Source organism: Erythrolamprus reginae, chromosome 3 (genome assembly GCF_031021105.1).
Source record: "Erythrolamprus reginae isolate rEryReg1 chromosome 3, rEryReg1.hap1, whole genome shotgun sequence".
NCBI classification, from domain to species: domain Eukaryota; kingdom Metazoa; phylum Chordata; class Lepidosauria; order Squamata; family Dipsadidae; genus Erythrolamprus; species Erythrolamprus reginae.
Window position 1 is genome coordinate 113,055,343 of NC_091952.1, and position 18,886 is coordinate 113,074,228.

Consider the following 18,886-nt stretch of genomic DNA (forward strand, 5'->3'; position numbering starts at 1 on the left):
GTGAGATAAAAAAACCTAAAGCTTGTAATGAAAATGCTGGGAATTTATTGACGCTATTTTATATTGGTCTTTTGAGATATTAATTTACATTAATTCTTCCTTTCAATGTCATTTTTACAGTATATCGTTTATTTCTGTTTTATGCTGTGTCCCTCTGCAATTGAATCATTTTTGTGGTTTTCATTATTGATCTTATTAGCTACCTTGAACTAGTTCTAAGATAGATTTATTTTTAAAGAAAAAAGACCATTCCTTCTCCTACTTGGTTGTCAGTGGCATTGCTTCCATAGTACATCCTTGCATAGGAGAGAGAGACTAAGAAGACTCAGCTAAATGCTCAGTAGAGAAAAATACAAAAATACCCACTGAAAATTGGTAAAATACCCGAGGCTGTAGACAGGAAATATGAACTCTTGCAAAAACTTAGTATTCATTCATCTCATGATACTGCAATAGAAGTTTGTATCTACTTGGGGGAAAGGGTGAGGAGAGAAGGCCTATAAAATTCAATAGGATTTATCCCAATTGGGAAAATTATTTCAGCTTTAAAGTCTTGCCTCAAACTTCAGTGCCCTTTTGTAGAAAGTAAATGCTTTCGCAGAATGGGCAGTTGCAGTAAAAGTTACTAACACAGTTGCCGGGTATTACAGCCGCAGCGGTGGCGAGTTAATCCCATTCGGCCTAATTCTGTGAACCGGTAGCGGCGGCAGCAGAAGGCTCATGCACCTGCGCAATGCTTCTGCACCTGCACAGAAGCGTCCAAGATGGGCATCTTGGACGCTTCTGTGCAGGTGCAGAAGCATTGCGCAGGTGCATGAGCAAACCGGTAGCGACGGGATTTAGAACCCACTACTGAGCAGCAGCATGAGAGAATTTATGTGAAAGTATCTCCCAATGGGTTTTTTGTACTCTTTAAATGATGGTGTAAGTAATGATTTTTTAAAAAGAGAGCAACAGCAATAATCCCAAGGTATTCTTTTGTTTGTTTCTTTGTTTTTGGTACATAGGTTGATGACCAAATGAAGCTCCTTCAGAACTGCTGGAGTGAACTCTTAATTCTAGACCATATTTATCGGCAAGTGGTACATGGGAAGGAAGGCTCCATCCTTCTAGTCACCGGGCAACAAGTGAGTTTTGTTTTTATTAATGACTTTGCAAATTGTCAGATTTTAAACAGTTCAGAAGCACTGCTGGGTTACACTGCAAGCATTTTCCACTTAATATAGATTCCAGCACAGTGTTAGTGAAATGGAAAGTGTTCTCTGTACCAGTCCCAATGATAAATTTTACACATAATATATATATATACACATACATACACACATACAGTGGTACCTCGGTTAACGACCACAATCCATTCCAGAAAGTTGGTTGGTAACCTAAATGTTCGTTATCTGAAACAATTTTCCCCATAAGAAATAAAGGAAATAGATTTAATTGGTTCCCAGCCCCTGTTGACTCGCTAATATGAAAGTTACAGGCTATATAGGTATGGTTTTTTTAATGAGAACAGTTATAATACAATATAAATGGAGTTAAACAAACATAAAAACCTTAAATGAAGCATTTAAACATAATAAAACATTTAGCAAACATAGGAAAACATAGGAAAACATGGATGGAGGTGTGGGGAGGAAGTGGTGGAATTACTTCTTGGAAGGGGAAATCATTGGCATTGTAAAATCAGGGGGTGACTTCCCTTTTCTGTCGCTTTGAGGCTGAAGGAAAAAACTTGTCCATTGTCTGTTGCTTCTGCCTTTTTTGTAACACTTTTCAGTAATACAACATCATATTATCATTGAACATGTTTAGGCTCCTATTGCCTATCACACTGTTAGGGAAAGAGTTTTCTACAAACAATTGCAATCCCCCCCCCCCACTTCACACTTCTTTACTCACTGAACTTGGGAATTCCTCCTTCCCTTCCTCCTCCCCCTCCAAAGACATATCCTCAGCCAAATTCTTTTCTTGCTCACCTTGAAGGTGCTGCAACTCTTCAGTAGTGAGTTTGTTATCATGCTCCTATTGAGCTATATTATAATATTATTCTCGTAACTGTGTCTAGAGTGCAAATGTTGCTGGGTCTGAGATGCCGCCGGTCGCATGTGGGTGACGCTATCCCAATTTTTGTTCACTATCCGGAACAAATTTTTACCAAAATGTTTTGCTGTTATCCAAAATGTTCGCTATTCAAGGAGTTCACTAACCGAGGTTCCACTGTGTGTGTGTGTATACTGTATATATATATACACATGTGGTATGATATATATACACACACATATATATATTATTTTCAAATGTTTTCATATGAAAGATATATAGGAAGAAATTTGTTAGCAAAAGCCTGGAGCTAGAAGAAACAACACTGAGATAAATAGTAATTTCCCTTTATTTCTATGAATTTATATCATGTAAGTCATTGATCAGGCTAGCCCTTTGCTAATTGTACATCTTTTGAAGCAGATAATATGCTGTCCTGGGAAAACAACTTTCAGAGCAGACAAGGATACATTAGATCATTTGTGATAATAAGTACTGAAGGAAAACCTTGTGAAAGTGTTTAATTTATATAACTTTAAAAGCTTCATATTTTCTTCAAGATTCTTTGTTGTATCCCTACTCAACAAATATAGAATTCTGAATGGAATACAGAATTCCGTTCAAATCCATTACAGGCAAAAGTGTCTGAAGCATTAAGAGAGCGAAAACATGCTGAAAATCAAACATGCAGTGCTGATACAAATCTTACAATTAGGGATGAGACTGAGCAGAAGGTCTGGTGGTCAGAAGAAGGCTGTCAGCACCACGGACGGCTCTTCTCCACGGCTATCAAAAGACTGGATAAATTAGGAGATGTTAAGTGTGTTTACCCATCTGTTCAGTGTGCACAACTCGTTTAGGTAAAATAAATCATACAGCATTTACAGAATTTGTATTTACTTACCTAATCGCTTCAAATGTGGGGTGCACGCAACCCATCTACATTGTTCTACTCTATGGTACCATTGTCTCAAGCACCACAATTGAAGTGTAGTCGAACGCCCAAACAATGGGACAAAGTTAGGACATTAGTGTTATCAGAAATGGAAGACTTGTTTAAGTATGGGAGGAAAAGGCAGACCCAATTAGGGAATCAGAAACATCTTTAAAAGTGAAAACAAATGCCCCATAGGATCCATTTCTTCAGGACGTTTCCTTCCACCGTCCTGAATCAAATGAACGCAGCCCAGTTCAGAGCACTTCAGAGCTTGATAGGTTGTCACAAGAGAACATCCTTGTGTTGTGGCCATACTCATTTGTAATTTTCAAGTAAAATAAATGAGAGTGACAAGGCAAATTAAATCAAAACCTTACCCTTTGAACATTTATTACAGCTCTAATGGAAAAGAATGTACAGTTTCATGGGAAGGCAGAGTGCATTTTGTGCATTTTATTTCTGATTCAAAGTGAAACCAAATGATGGTCCACTGGCATTTAAGTAGCTGAAACCTAAACTGCCTCAATTTAAATACATATGAGGAAACAGTTGCTTGTTTTGACTGCAATCCACATTATTCAATTGCTCTCCAAAATTTACATAGAGAGTCTTATCCCTAATTTAAACCATGTAAGCCATTCGTTTGCATTTATGTGGATTGTTGTATGTGCTCTACATTAGGTAAAGGAGACATACAAGCTATATATGAAGCAGGTGAGTTCAATCCTTTGATCGCAGCTTCATTAACTATGGCCATGGTCAAAATTAAGCTGTTTAAACACTCATTGATGTCAATAAACAATATGCTTCAGTGCACCCCTGAAAATGCAGGCTCTTTTGTTGGTGGGTGGGGGGAATTTAAGGGATAAGAGAGTCAGTAGGTCTAGTGGTTAAGGCACCAGACTAGAAACTAGGAGACTATGAATTCTAGTCCTACCTTGGACATGAAAGGATGACCCAATGGGGCATCGGTTGTCTAGTCAAAGTTCTAAAGTTCAGATATCATAAGGAATACTGATATAATGCAGATCTTAAATAAAGCTCAGAAAGTACTAGGTAGAAAAGAAAACATGGACACAAAATTTGCTCGTGTGTTATAAACCATGATTAATAATATCCAAAATAATAATAAATTAAATTGGACCTTTCTGTCCTTACACTCAATCATTATGGTCATTAGAGCCTGGGTTGAAGGGAGAAATGGCCCAAATTAATAGCCAGGTTTTGGATTATTTTATTCAATTAAGATTCTGCAGGAACTCTATCCAGTGAGTCCCGCATCCTCTTTTGAAATATGAAAACAAAACTTAATTGACTAGAGAAGTGACCATTTAAAAAGTTTGTCCATAGAGAGCCTGTCTGGTATGGTGGCGAAGGTGGCAGCCTAGAAACCAGGAGACTGGGATTTCTAGTCCGAAACACCTTTTAAGCTAATTAATAAGAATAGTAACATTCATCCTTCATCTAAGAGCTGGGGTGGTGCAGTGGTTAGAGTGCAGCACCACAGGCTACTTCAGCTAACCACTAGCTGTAGTTCAGCAGTTCAAATCTCATCACCAGCTCAAGGTTGACTCAGCCTTCCATCCTTCCGAGGTGGATAAAATGAGGACCCAGATTGCTGGGGGCAATATGTTGATTCTGTAACCCACTTAGAGAGGGCTGTAAAAGCACTATGAAGCAGTATATAAATATAAATGCCATTGCTATTGCTTAGTCCTGAAAGCCAGCTAGATGACCTGGGCCATTCACACTCTCTCAGCCTAACTCACATAACAGAGTTGTTGTTGCGAGGAAAATAGAATGAGGAAGAACTATTAGGTACATTCGCTGCCTTGGGTTATTTAGAAAAGTAATAAAAATGTGATAAAAATATTTTTAAATGAAATGGCTCCTTTGATCCTTGAAAAGCTTAAGGCAGCATGTCATCCCCTAAAACCTATGAAGCCCCCTCCCAAAATGATTTTTTTAAAAGAAATCTTTATTCATTTATTCAATTTCTATAGCTGCCCATCTCAGCAAATGATTCTCTGTGGTTATAGAAAAAAAATCAAATCAATCAATAAAGTTTTATAACTTTCCCGAACCAAATACTGTCTAGACATGTTGCAGTTACAGTGCCTCCAATTCCTAAGCAGTTCTGTTTGGGAACTCTGGGTGATGTAGTCCCAACCCAGCTATAATCTATAACACTAAAAATGATGGCCTCAGAAATTGTACTGTATGGAACAATTTTCCAAGTGCTATGAAGTTTTTTATTCAAATAAAATACACTGCCAGGTAGTTCCACAAATCACTTTCAAAGCCATTAATAAAGGAGTACAGATTTCTACAACATCATACAGTATTTAGTCACATTTAAATAATAGGCACAAGCACTGACTGTAAACTCAAGGCATCTTGAGAAATGTTTGTTTCTTTTATTCCTAGGCGGAGATACAGTCTCCAGTTAAATCAAAATCATGTCTAGATCAGACTAGCTTCACTTTTGGCCCTGCCTTGTCAAGCTATTTTCAACCCAACATCACATATGTTTCTGATGGCATTCATCACAGTAACCTTGAAGTCTGCGTAGATTTCATTTTCAATTTTAGTCATCCTATAATCTCTTTCAGAAACTTAAAATTTAATTATAAATACAAATGGAAAGAAGGATGGGAATGGAAGAGGAAATAAGCAAATTTAATATAGTACTAATTTTGACATTAAGGATTATGACCTTTCAGGTGTTCCTTGAAATCAAATTTTGCATCTCTTACCCCACCCGATCTGACATTAAATTAGGGACAGGCAACATTTACACAGTAACATGGATTTTTAAAATCTTTTTTTGGAGGAGGGGGAAGACTAAAAATACATAGGATTGTGATAGTGACAGATGTTGTTTTCACCAAATGTGCAAGACCAAATTGATTAAACTCCCACTTTTCATTTTGCTGCTTGTATTTCAGAGTTTTAATAAGAATATCCATTTTATTTGTTTAAAGATTTTGTTAAAAATACTTTTTTAAAAAAAGAGATGGTTTTGGTAATGCAATCTTGAGAATCTTCCAGGGATTGACAAACAGAAATGTGAGTCTACACATGGACCACTCTCTCTCATTACCACTGTTACAATAAATACTTCCATTTGCAGTGGCTGTTTCTGAAATTAATAAATAATAATTAATAATAATAATTTATTGGATTTGTATGCCGCCCCTCTCCGCAGACTCAAAAGGGGGTTCTGTTCTTTGTAAAATGTACATTCCTCATTCATACCGGAGTGAGCTTTCAACTTTCATGGACCTTCAAAACTCTTCTCCAAATTGCAGAGTATAATTCCAGTGCAGTTGTCAGCACAGCAATCTTCTCTTGGTGTTTCCCTATTATCAGCTAGGGCCATCCCGGAAAGGTTGAATCAGCAGATGCCACATTTACTATACAGTTGCTACTCTTATTACTCTGAGAGGGATCCCAGCTCAACTTGGTTTGTTTTCATCCCTGTTATTTCTTTATCAAAATTCTGGAATATACAGAAATCTGAGAATAAAGGTCCTTGTTCTTTATAAATGCCTAGCATTCCTCTAACTTAATAATTAGACCTTCCAATATATTTTGTGCACAGAAGATACAAAATCGCATACACACTATCCCACTTTTGAAGAATACATTATAAAACTTTGCCATGGTTCACTTTTTCTTTACACCACCCTAGGTTGTTGGAAGATCTACAGAACGTTCTACTGTGCTGTACTCCAGATCTTACCTGTTAAACTTTGTTCCTAGGCTAATCCATAAGCAGACGAATGGTCCCTTTAGTCAAACCGAATGGTAAATTGGTCCATATGATATTGAGAGTGCGTAAATGTTTTTTCTTCTTGCAAAATGGTGCCAGCTGACATTGTGCTGGTACAGCAGTCTTTCTATCCTTTCCCAGTATCTTCTAAATCTCCTCAGTCTTAGACAATAGTGCATGTAGCATGCTTGACTTGTTGATTAACTTTAGCGAGACAGTCCTGTAGTAAAGTTATGCTTCATGGCATAACTTAGTTAAACCACTGTTATTCTTGAAACTTGTAGTTTTGAGAATAAAGCTCCTCATTTACACAGCCTCTGGCAGGGCCAGCCTTCGAACAAATGGCCCCCTAAGAGAGAGACAATTTCCTTCCTTTTGTTCCATTCTGAAATAGCTGATTTCGTACTACCCTTGTACTCCATGTTTCTAGGCGTGCAAGATTTATTTCTGCCATATGATGCAGTATGCATGGATCTGATCACATGTGTGCCATTTTGGAATAGCCACTGACACCAACATATGTTCACACAAGGCTGCCCATACATTGCTGCCAGCTTTCAAAATAATGATGAACTGTTCACACTGTTTGTTTCAGCTGTTGAGCCCATAATCAAGCAGATAACAAGAGCTGGAAAGCCCCTCAAGTTCTGTTTCATGGGACTGTTATCTCAAAATCTAGTCCTAGCACCTGGCAAGAACTATCATAGGCACTCTTTACAATAACAAGCTTTGTTTTGTTTAGACAATAGAACTGAGTTGCAGGATGAACCCACTGTGCTTGGTATCTGAATCTGAGGGATTTTTTGCCAGCAGTTTTCTTATGTGGCTGGTGTGATGCTGTTTGCTTGATGGGCCACAACTTTACTATAGACAAAACTATAGACAAAAACAGCTTTATGCATCCATCTATTTAATGAATGAGCCAGACTCAAATCTACCCTTCATCATGGAAGTATACTAGATCACTCAATTAGTCACTTATCCTCAGCTCAGTTATCCTTGAGCAGCTGAAATGAAGAAAGTTTTCTGTGAAAAGGAGAGATTTAAAATTGTTAAATAAATCAAAACAGGAGCCATGAATATATCCATCTAGTTAAGTACAAACAAAGGAAGCTTACATGCAGATTAACAATTTTATACCAACCTTCATTTCATGAGGTGTATAGTAGGGGCTAGGTTTTTTTTAAAATTTCTCTCTTGATATAGTCACAGTCCATAAACATACTAGATGTTTTATATCACTTTGAAGAGTTATCAGTTTTACTATTTGCATATTAGAACTAATTAGCAACCTCTCTAACATCATCCAGAGGGAGAGGTCTGCGCAGAACTTAATTAATTATCTTCTGTTATTGGCATATCATGTTAAAATGACAGACATCGTATATTGTATAAGTCATCAAAATTTTAATTAATTTAATGAAAGCTGATTTTATTCTGCCTGCTGTCTCTGTGTAGGTTGTATCCCTATATAGACTGAACTCCTTTTCACAAAAAAGGTTTGAAAAGCCTTAGCTTTGTTCCCCCAAACTATTTGCTGGAAATTTTTTTTTTTTTAAAGATCTTGAAAAAATATATTTTTGTATAATTTAAATAATTTACATAATATATTCTTGAAATGCAGATTTGACTTTATGGAATAATGAATTAGTTTCTTCTGAATTGAAATTATTTGTCAAAAGGAGAAAGCCTTCAAAAATACTGTATTCCAATATGCTTTGGGGTAAAACCCAAAAACTGCAGAACCTTAAAATGAACAAAAAATACATTACATTTATGAAATAGAAACTATTCCAGACCCAGGTATTGGTCAAAGTGTCAAGAAGCTGATTATTTTATAAATATGGAACCATAAGAAACCAAACCACAGGTAAAAACAATGAAATAAGCACAAATATGGATTTGTCTCAAAGCCGTTCTTATTTTTATTACAAGAAATATATGGAGAGTAATATATAGATTGATTCAAGAAATAATTAAATAAAGTTCTACTTTCTCATTAACTACATGGATCATTAATTTTAACTTCCAATTCCCACTTCGGTTTATTCTAGGGAAATAATTTTCTAACAACGTATCAGTATAATCATTATCATCCTTCAATTAAACTATTAACAATTAGAAGCTCACTTCTACTGTCCGTAGCAACTTTAAAAACCTTTCCTTGATGGAATTTGGAAAGGGGTAAGATAGCTGAACTTTGTAATTCCTTGCCTATCTGATATCATATTCCATTGATATTTTCTTAATATTATTATTATTATTATTTATTAGATTTGTATGCCGCCCCTCTCTGTAGACTCAGGGTGGCTCACAACAATAACAAAGACAATGTAACAAATCTAATAATTTAATCTAAATAATAAATAAATAAAATACACTTAAAACCCCATTATTAAAAGCAAGCATACACACAACATACCATGTATAAACTATATAGGCCTGGGGGAGATGTCTCAGTTCCCCCATGCCTGACAGCAGAGATGGGTCTTAAGAGCTTTATGAAAGGCAAGGAGGGTGGGGGCAGTTCTGATCTCCGGGGGGAGCTGGTTCCAGAAGGTCAGGGCCACCACAGAGAAGGCTCTTCTCCTGGGTCCCGCCAAACGACATTGTTTAGTTGACGGGACCCAGAGAAGGCCAGCTCTGTGGGACCTAATCGGTCGCTGGGATTCGTGCGGCAGAAGGAGGTCCCGGAGATATTCTGGTCCGATGCCATGAAGGGCTTTATAGGTCATAACCAACACTTTGAATTGTGACCGGAAATTGATCGGCAACCAATGCAGACTGCGGAGTGTTGGTGTAACATGGGCATACCTTGGGAAGCCCATGATTGCTCTCGCAGCTGCATTCTGCACGATCTGAAGTTTCTGAACACTTTTCAAAGGTAGCCCCATGTAGAGAGCATTACAGTAGTCGAACCTCGAGGTGATGAGGGCATGAGTAACTGTGAGCAGTGAGTCCCGGTCCAGATAGGGCCACAACTAGTGCACCAGGCGGACCTGGGCAAACGACCCCCTCGCCACAGCTGAAAGATGTTTAATATACCTTAATATGCCTAACAATTGGGAGATAGTATCTTATAAGATGAATGCATCTTATAAAATAGTAAGATGAATATAATAAGATGAAAACGGGTAGCCCTTGATAACTGAAGCCAACATTTTTGTTGCTAACTGAGACATTTGTTAAGTGAGTTTTGCCCGATTCTATTACCTTTCTTGTTATATTTGTTAAGTGAATTACTGCAGTTGTTAAGTTAGCAACATAGTTTGACAGAAGGTCGTAAAAGATGATGTCATAATCCCAAAACACTGTAACCATCTAAAATATGTTGTGAGCCGCCCCGAGTCTTCGGAGAGGTGCAGGATACAAATCTAATTAATAATAATAATAATAATAATAATAATAATAATAATAATAATAAATGAGTTAGTTGCCACTTTTCTGAATTTTGATCATGTCCCCAGGAGGAGGATGCAATGGTGGAAAACAGTCATAAGTTACTTTTCTCAGTGCTGTTGTAACTTTGAATGTTCACTAAACGAACTGTTGCAAGTCAAGGATTACCTATACAGTTTTTCCAGCCATGGACAGTCCAAATATATTGCTCTGCAGCTCCTATAAATCCCAACTATTTTTAGTGTTGCATTTCCACTCTGAGATTGTCATTCCTCTTAGATCTCAAAGGGGGGGGGGGGATCTGAATTATCCTTTAGCTTCTGCAACATGGTCTCTTGGGGTCCCAGAACAGCAATCCAAGTCTCTCTTTTTTCTGTTAATGGCAATTTTATAACATACAAATCATCTCACAGAGGTTGTTCTATAAGGAATTGTTCTACAAATACAGTCAAGGATAAAGTCTTAAATACCTGAGTAAAATTTCTCTCTGGATCAACATCAGGATTCAGCCCACATTCCCTCCCCTCCATGATGTTCAATCATACATTCTGAGTTAAGTATTAGCTCCAAAGGATTTGTTTCTTTCATAGACAAATAGGCCATTGACTAGGTAGCAGAAATAATATTCTCTTTAACAGGAACTCTCTCCCCCTCTCACCCCCACTCCAAGAGACATTAACCGGGGCTTTTCATGCACCGTTGAATTTATATAAACTGATTGACACCTTTGGGGGTCATCTTTCCACTGAGTCATAATTTTGCTCACTCGTGAAAAAAAAGGTTTTCTTGGCTCTCCGTATTCTCTAGCTAAAGCTGAAAATTCAACTCATCATATTTACACAATAAAAAAAATCCATTCTGCCTTGTTTTTAATTGCAAATCTGACTCAGGGGACCAATTCTCCTGCTTAGGAGGCATCCCCGTGCCTTCTACCAGGGAACCAAGTGCAGTCAATTATGGTAATGAAATGTCAATAAATATAAAAATTTAATACAGTCGGCTCTGGCTGAGTGGCAGATGAAGACTTGCCTCCCAGACAAATTTGCTGGTTCGGCAAATATTAAATGCATCTGAAAGAGAAGTTAGTGCTGAAGAGTCCACCAGAAAACAGCGGGGTAAAAGAATCTATCTACTGGGGTTTCTCTTTACATTATCATTGGAAGAGTACAGCTCCAGTATTCATGAGTTTCATTGGAAAATCTTGATTTATTATTAGAAAGAGAAGATGATATTTTTTCTTAATGCTAGCTGGTTGACATTAATCACTAGTCACTCTCTCTTACCCCAACCCACCTCACAGGATTATTGTGAAGGGAAAAATAGGAAGCAATATTAGGTAAATATACCACATTGATCCAAAGGTGGTTTTTCAAGAAGCAACTGGACTGTCTTTGTTTTTTCTTGAAGATGTTTCCCTTCTCATCCAAGATACATCTTATATGATCAAACAAATTAGTGGTTCCTAAGTTCTAGCTTCAACATTTAAAAACCCTGCTGTTCTGTTCGAAAAAAGTTACAAATCTTATGTTCGGGTCACATACGACCCGGACCGAAAACTCTTCATTTGAAGTGCTTATGTTTGGTCAATTTGAAAACTTTTTTCACTTGGAAAGTAGTCTGAACATTTCTGCACACAATGATATGAAAATTGAAATGAAAAAATTAATCCTTATTGGTTTATTTTGCACATAAATGTGCCGCCCCCCCCCCCGTTTTTGTGAAATAGTCTTTACTTTATGGATAGTTTTGCTTGCAAAATCCATTCTATTTTACTAAAGTTGGTGTGGGATTGGTAGCTTGAACATTACTGCACACAATGATATGAAAATTGAACTGAAAAAATTAATCCTTATTGGTTTATTTTGCACATAAATGTGCCTCCCCCCGTTTTTGTGAAATAGTCTTTACTTTATGGATAGTTTTGCTAGCAGAATGCATTCTATTTTGCTAAAGTTGGTGTGGGATTTGTAGCTTGAACATTTCTGAACATAATGATATGAAAATTGAACTGGAAAAATTGATGCATATTGGTTTATTTTGCATATAAATTTATTTCAATTTATATAAAAATTATGCTGTTAATTTCAAACTTACATACTTTTTTTTAGTAAAATGGATTTCTTTCATAAAATTAGTTATCTGGCTACAATGTGGTTGATTTTCAAAAGGATATTCCAAATATTTATAGACAAATATGTATAAACAGTGACAATAATGGCACACAGCAAGGCCGGGGGGGGGGTGGCCCTTTTGTGGCAAAAATAAACCAATAAGAACCATTTTTTTCAGTTCATTTATATTTTTCTCATGTTCAGAAATGTTCAATTTAGTATATCAAACCTTTTGGGGGAAAATTCCTTAGGGATTTGTAGCCTTAAAAAATATAAATTATTGACACGAAATTCAGAAAGGATGGGGGGAGGGGCTTTTTGATCAAAATAAAAATATAAGTCTCAATTTTTCCAGTTCAATTTTCATATCATTATGTTCATAAATGTTCAAACTAGTTTTCCAGTTGAAAAAGTTTTCAAAAAGATTAAATTCAAGTACCTAAAAAAAATATTTTTGGTCCTGTCATATACGAACAGAAACAGATTTGAAGTTATGATTTTTTTTTGCCCAGAAAACAATTAGCCACCACCCCAAAAATATTTTTTGATGACCAGCATTGTTAAATTGAGTAAATGAATGCCTAAGATTTTAAAGAATATTTCGGATTTGGAGCATAAAAAAATAAAAAGTGAAAATGATTGCAAGCAGCCGAGGGGGGGGGGAGGCCTTATTTCTGATGTTAAAAAACCAGTAGGAATCATTTTTTTCAGTTCCTTTATATTTTTCTTATATTCAGAAATGTTCAAGCTACCAATCCCACACCAACTCCAGTAAAATAGAATGGATTTTGCAAGCAAAACTATCCATAAATTGAAAAAAAAATCACAAAAACGGGGGGGGGCACATTTATGTGCAAAATAAACCAATAAGGATTAATTTTTTCATTTCAATTTTCATATCATTGTGTGCAGAAATGTTCAGACTACTTTCCAAGTGAAAAAAGTTTTCAAATTGACCAAACATAAGCACTTCAAATGAAGTGTTTTCGGTCCGGGTCGTATGTGACCCGAACATAACATTAGGAACTTTTTTTGCTCAGCAAAAACTAAGCCCCCCACCCCCCCAAAAAAATTCTCATAGAGAGAACCCCTGAAATGATGAAAAGTCATGAAATTTCAAGTTTCAGATATGCAGGGAAAATTTTTTACAGGGACTCAAACTTGGCTTCGGGTCACATACGACCCGAACAGAACAGCAGGGTTAAAACTTGCAGCATAGCGTATGATGTTACATCAGGAGGAAGCATCTTGGATAGTGAAATGTCTTCAAGGAAGAACAAAGAAAGCCTCTTGAAAAACTACTTTGAGGACAACTATGACCTGGATGACTGAGAATCTCCATAGACAACTACCACATTGGAGTTATTTATAAAAATAATAAAGATGGGATATAGATAAAACAAGCAGGCAAGAAAGAAAGTATAATTGGTTCCTTTTCCTAATATATTTTCCCAACAAATTGCGCAGAGGAAATTGGCAGCATATAAGCCAATAAGCAGTAATCCTATGGTATGTTTGCTAGTTACAGCTGACAAATATTGTATTAAATTGCCATAGTATTTAGGATCATTTATTTATGCTGGAAATGAACGTGAACCTTTATATATTCAAATGTGATTTCATCCATAGTTCATGAGCAAAACAAGAACAAGGGAGAAGAAAGGTACCTCAACATAAACTTTACTTAAAACATTGAGTTTGCTTTCATTCCCCACCTAAATGTAATTATCTTGGTTTTCTAACTTGTGAAAAAAAGGCCATACTTTCTATTGTCTTAAAATAGACAATTACATTGATGCCAGGTAGATTTGAACAGTAGCTTTAAGAACTATCATGAAGTTAATTTAAACATAACATCCAAATAAACATATCTCCAGTTAATATACAATTACTTCTTATTTCTGGAAGTTGAATTCCAGCACATTTGTTACTCATTAAGTTGTAGAAGGTTGATTTAAAAAGTCATTCTGCAATAAAAAGTTACAGTTCAAAATACTCCTTTTCACTACCCGGCCATTCAGCTATGCATTTCTCTTTTAAAATGTCTCCACACTTTTCTGTTGATTTTACAATTACCAAAACCTTTACTGTTTTTATTTTTTCCATTTATTATTTTTTAATATTTGTTCAAGCCTTAGAATATTCCCTAACTTGTTCATATTTTGCATTTGAGTTGGGATGTTATAATCTAGTTACATAAACAATAGTATTCATACTACAGTTTTACAAATAGCATACTTTATCTCAGAGTGGTATATACAAATGACACAATATACCATATTTTTTGGAGTATAAGATGCACAGAATATAAGACCTTAGTTTTGGGGGAGGAAACTAGGGGGGGGAATTCTGCCTACCAGGTATTCATCTGGCTAGCATCCTTAATCTGATCAACTTCAGCACATTAGTTTGCTGGTTTTGAGTGAGATAAAAAACAGCTTCTCAAGCACAGCTGAGAGAAGCAATGAAAAAAGCAGGCGAAGCATGGAGAATTGCTTCACTCTTAGAACCTTGTTAGGGCTGAAAAAAATTTTACAGCTTCTTTTATACTACAAAAAATACGGGTACTAACAGATTGAAGTTAGTGGAGTTAAAAAACACATTGCATGACAGTAAGGGGCATGTAGATGTGTACACAGTATGTTTATCTTGAAAGGCTAAGATTTTATTTCAGCCTGCCTCTTGAGAACAAAAAGAATAAATAAGATAGGTGAGATACGTGTTTAATTCTTCTTATCCTCACAATAACCTCACAAAACCAAGCCAGGTGTTATCTAGCCAATTTGATTCCTTTTCTCAGAAATGATGATTAAATTTTGGGAAGCCAGCTAGATGATAGTTAGAAGATAGATAGATAGATAGATAGATAGATAGATAGGTGGGTGGGTGGGTGGGTGGGTGGGTGGGTGGGTGGGTGGGTGGGTGGGTGGATAGATGATAGATAGATAGATAGATAGATAGATAGATAGATAGATAGATGATAGATAGATAGATAGATAGATAGATAGATAGATAGATAGATAGGGAGGGAGGGAGGGAGGGAGGGAGGGAGGGCAGGACAAGAAACTAATCAAAGAAAGAAGCAACCCGGACTTAAGAAAAACTTCCCAACAGTGAGGACAATTAACCAGTGGAGCATCTTGCCTCCAGAAATTGTGGATGCTTTATTACTGGATGTTTTTAAGAAGAGTCTAGACAGTCACTTATCTGAAATGGTATAGGTTCTTCTGCTTGAGCAGGTTGTGGGATTAGAAGACCTCCAAGGTCCCTTTCAGCTCATCCTATTCTATAGATAGATATAGGGTTAGATATAATAGGTAGATCTGTGTATATATTGCTGACTCAGTACTGAATGCGTGGAGACAACTTTCATCAAAATTGAAGGGTCTGGTTCAGTGTTCTTCAGGTAAGAAACTGGTCAGAATTGAAAACTATATGCACATGTATGCATTTGTCCTTGTCCTCCTTGTGTCCCATCATTTCAGTGGTAAAATGAACCCATTTACAAATGTTTGAAATAAAAAAGATATACCTGGTTAAGTTCAGTCAACAAAATTCTGGTGCCCTTTTACAGGTGGATTATTCCGTAATCGCCTCTCAAGCCGGCGCCACCCTCAACAGTCTCATGAGCCATGCACAGGAACTGGTAGCTAAACTACGATCACTACAGTTTGATCTACGAGAATTTGTGTGTCTCAAATTTTTGGTGCTATTCAGTTTAGGTACGTACCCTTATTATCTGATTTTTATTTAAATGAAAATAGATTGACTTTGTTCTGCTGTTTAATCCTTTCCCAATTTTATAGGCAGATTGGTTTTATTCTTTCCAGCTCTGCAAAATATTAGAAATTTTATAAAAGAGCTCAGAAAAGAGCTCTGACCATCTTTCTCTTTTTCTCCCATTCTCCCCTTCTCACTCTCCCCATCAACAAGATTATTCTCTGAAAATTGAACAGAACAGGACCATGTCTTTTTCCTTTGGACATATACTATCTCTCAGTAGCCACATGAGTCAATATTTTATAAAGTTTTCCATTATGCAATGGAATGAGATGAGAATAGAAATATAACATCAGAAGAGAGAGTTCTGGTTCATTCCTTAAGTTCATGACCTTAAAATGACTTGCTGGCCAATGATGTTTTATTTCATAGGATTATATAGGAGAGCATAAAATGTGCCACTCAACATTCATCCACAGATGAGGCACACTCAAACCTCATCTAAGGATCTTTCTAATTGTGCTTGAAAATACCTAAAATTAAAATGTTATTAAGGACATTGGCTTTTATCTCATTCTTAGTCCTTCACTGAGATCTGATAGTGATCTTTTTCTCTCAACCATAGATTTATTCTATGCATGGCAAATGGGTTAATGGTGCAAAAGGGGCTGGAATCTGCCCAGCGACTATTGGCTATGTCTGACTACATGACCTTCCTCATTGATTACTGGCAGCTTACTTCCACAACTATTTTAGCTTGAGTATAATGAAATACCAGGACCAGGCTTCTGATACATAGTATGCTAACCTCAACATTCTTCTGACAGGTGTTTTTAAAAAGAGCAATAGAGAAAACAAGAGAGCAATAGAGAAACAAGTCTGTATAGCAAAGGACAGAAAGTAAGAGAAAGGTAAACAAAAGAGAATATCGTGTGATATAGAGCAACAAATAGTAGAAGATAGATGAATGAGGGACAAATGAACTGAAGCAAGAGAGATAATCCACACATAATTTACAGGATGGGTGAGATGAACTACCTTGAGCGCAGGTTCCCAATAAAGTAGAAGATGCAGAAAACCTCCAGTCATCCTTGAGTTCTGACAGGCAATTACAACAAATGTTCAAAAGTTCCACATGTAGGGTTGGAACTATGGAACCATGGAGGTAAAGAAGACCCCCATTCTCTGAGCCTTTTGGAAGAGTGTCACAACCTGGTTCTGCCAACTGACATGGGGTCTAAGCGTATCATGCAACCCTGGGGATAGTTGATGGGTTGAAGATGTTTTCTCTGCCTTTTAACTTTTCAATTGTTCTTTTTAATTCTGTTTTTATCTATGGTTTTGATTGTATTATTTGTAAACCGTGCAGAGTTGTGCAAATGTGATGGCAGTCTAGAAATGGGATGGAGGGATAGATATAGATAGATAGATAGATAGATAGATAGATAGATAGATAGATAGATAGATAGGACAAATGAATGATGTGCTTCTCACCAGCAAGAGATTCATCAATCACGTTCTTTAACTTGTTCCCTATAAAAGCTGCCAGTACAGTGATTTTGATACTGCAAAACTGAGTTCAGCTGCTGGAACAGACAAAATGATGCTGGCACATTTTTTGTTTCATGAACTGCAGGAAAACAGGTTAAACAGATATCTGGAGCATATTCTCAGTCTGAAGAATTGCTATTCTGTTATTTGGCTCCCCATTCAGCTTCCATATAGTAGACATAAGGTTTTTCTGTATGCAGCATGGGTGGACAGTGGAAAGAAAGCTTATACATGTTTTCTCTGCAATATTTCTAGAATAAAGACTTCGCCTTTATGTCTTAGAATTCCATATATTAAAAACAATTTCATTTTTATAATTTTCCTTTTTATTCTTTCGATGGATGAAATGATCATTTTGTTGATATATTTGAAAGCAAGGTAAACCGTTTTTAAAGTAAAAAAAGTTCCTAAATTAAATTAATTTAGCATTAGTATTAATTTAATTTAATTAATATATTTTTTTAAAGTACGTGATTGATTATGTACACCATTTGATCTATTCTTTGTTTAGCACTTGATGAACATAATCAATATCCATTTTAAAGGGTTCTTCCAAAAGAGAGGAAAACCCATATCAAATGTTAGATGAACATCTGATAGGCATTCTTACAAAATGTCAATATTTGCTTATTGGAAAGCAAGTTCCTTCCTAACCTTCACCCCCATCATGCCAGTGGGCTTCTACTTCATTTTCCCAAAAGCATAGATACATTGCTGGAACTTCAGACTTGTCTGAGGCTGCTCCTCTGCAGTGTGATGTGAAAACTCTTCTTTTTTTAAAGCAATAAAAATGGAACTTAAGTTCCTGCAGGCAATCTATATATGGAAGCTACATGGTGGCATACAAAACTGCCATGTTCGAGATTCAGGTTTTATAGATTATATAGGTTTATAGGTTATGCACAAAATAAGTTGAGGAATGGCTTGTTTGTTTCTCTGCTTGCTTACTTGCTTGCTTGCTTGCTTGCTTGCTTGCTTGCTTGCTTGCTTGCTTGCTTGCTTGCTTGCTTGCTTGCTTGCTTGCTTGCTTGCTTGCTTGCTTGCTTGCTTGCTTGCTTGCTTGCTTGCTTGCTTGCTTGATCATTTTGTGCATTGGTGTGACAAACAAAGCAGCTACTGGTAAGCTTTATTTGCTGCTGGTCATGGGATCTTCCATAGCAAGCTCATTGTGTTCATAGTGTCTTTGAATCGTGTGATCTTCTCCAAGTAACCTAAGACTGTACACTGATTAAGATGTACTGTATATCCACATTAGTCTACTGCAACTAACAAAGCTAAAATACCTAGATAGCTAGATAAAAGTTAGGACAGGGGCGGCATGCAAATCTAATATATTATTATTATTATTATTAT

The 18,886-nt window shown here is 36.5% G+C and overlaps 1 protein-coding gene across 1 annotated transcript in view; it reads left to right on the plus strand.

The window, feature by feature from the left end:
- The window catches only part of NR5A2 (nuclear receptor subfamily 5 group A member 2), a 109,070-nt gene that overhangs the window by 62,589 nt on the left and 27,595 nt on the right, over nt 1-18,886 (plus strand). The window contains exons 2-3 of the mRNA XM_070746426.1: nt 1,008-1,127; nt 15,837-15,984. Of these exons, the coding sequence (XP_070602527.1) occupies nt 1,008-1,127; nt 15,837-15,984 (268 nt within the window). The remainder of the gene's footprint in view (nt 1-1,007; nt 1,128-15,836; nt 15,985-18,886) is intronic.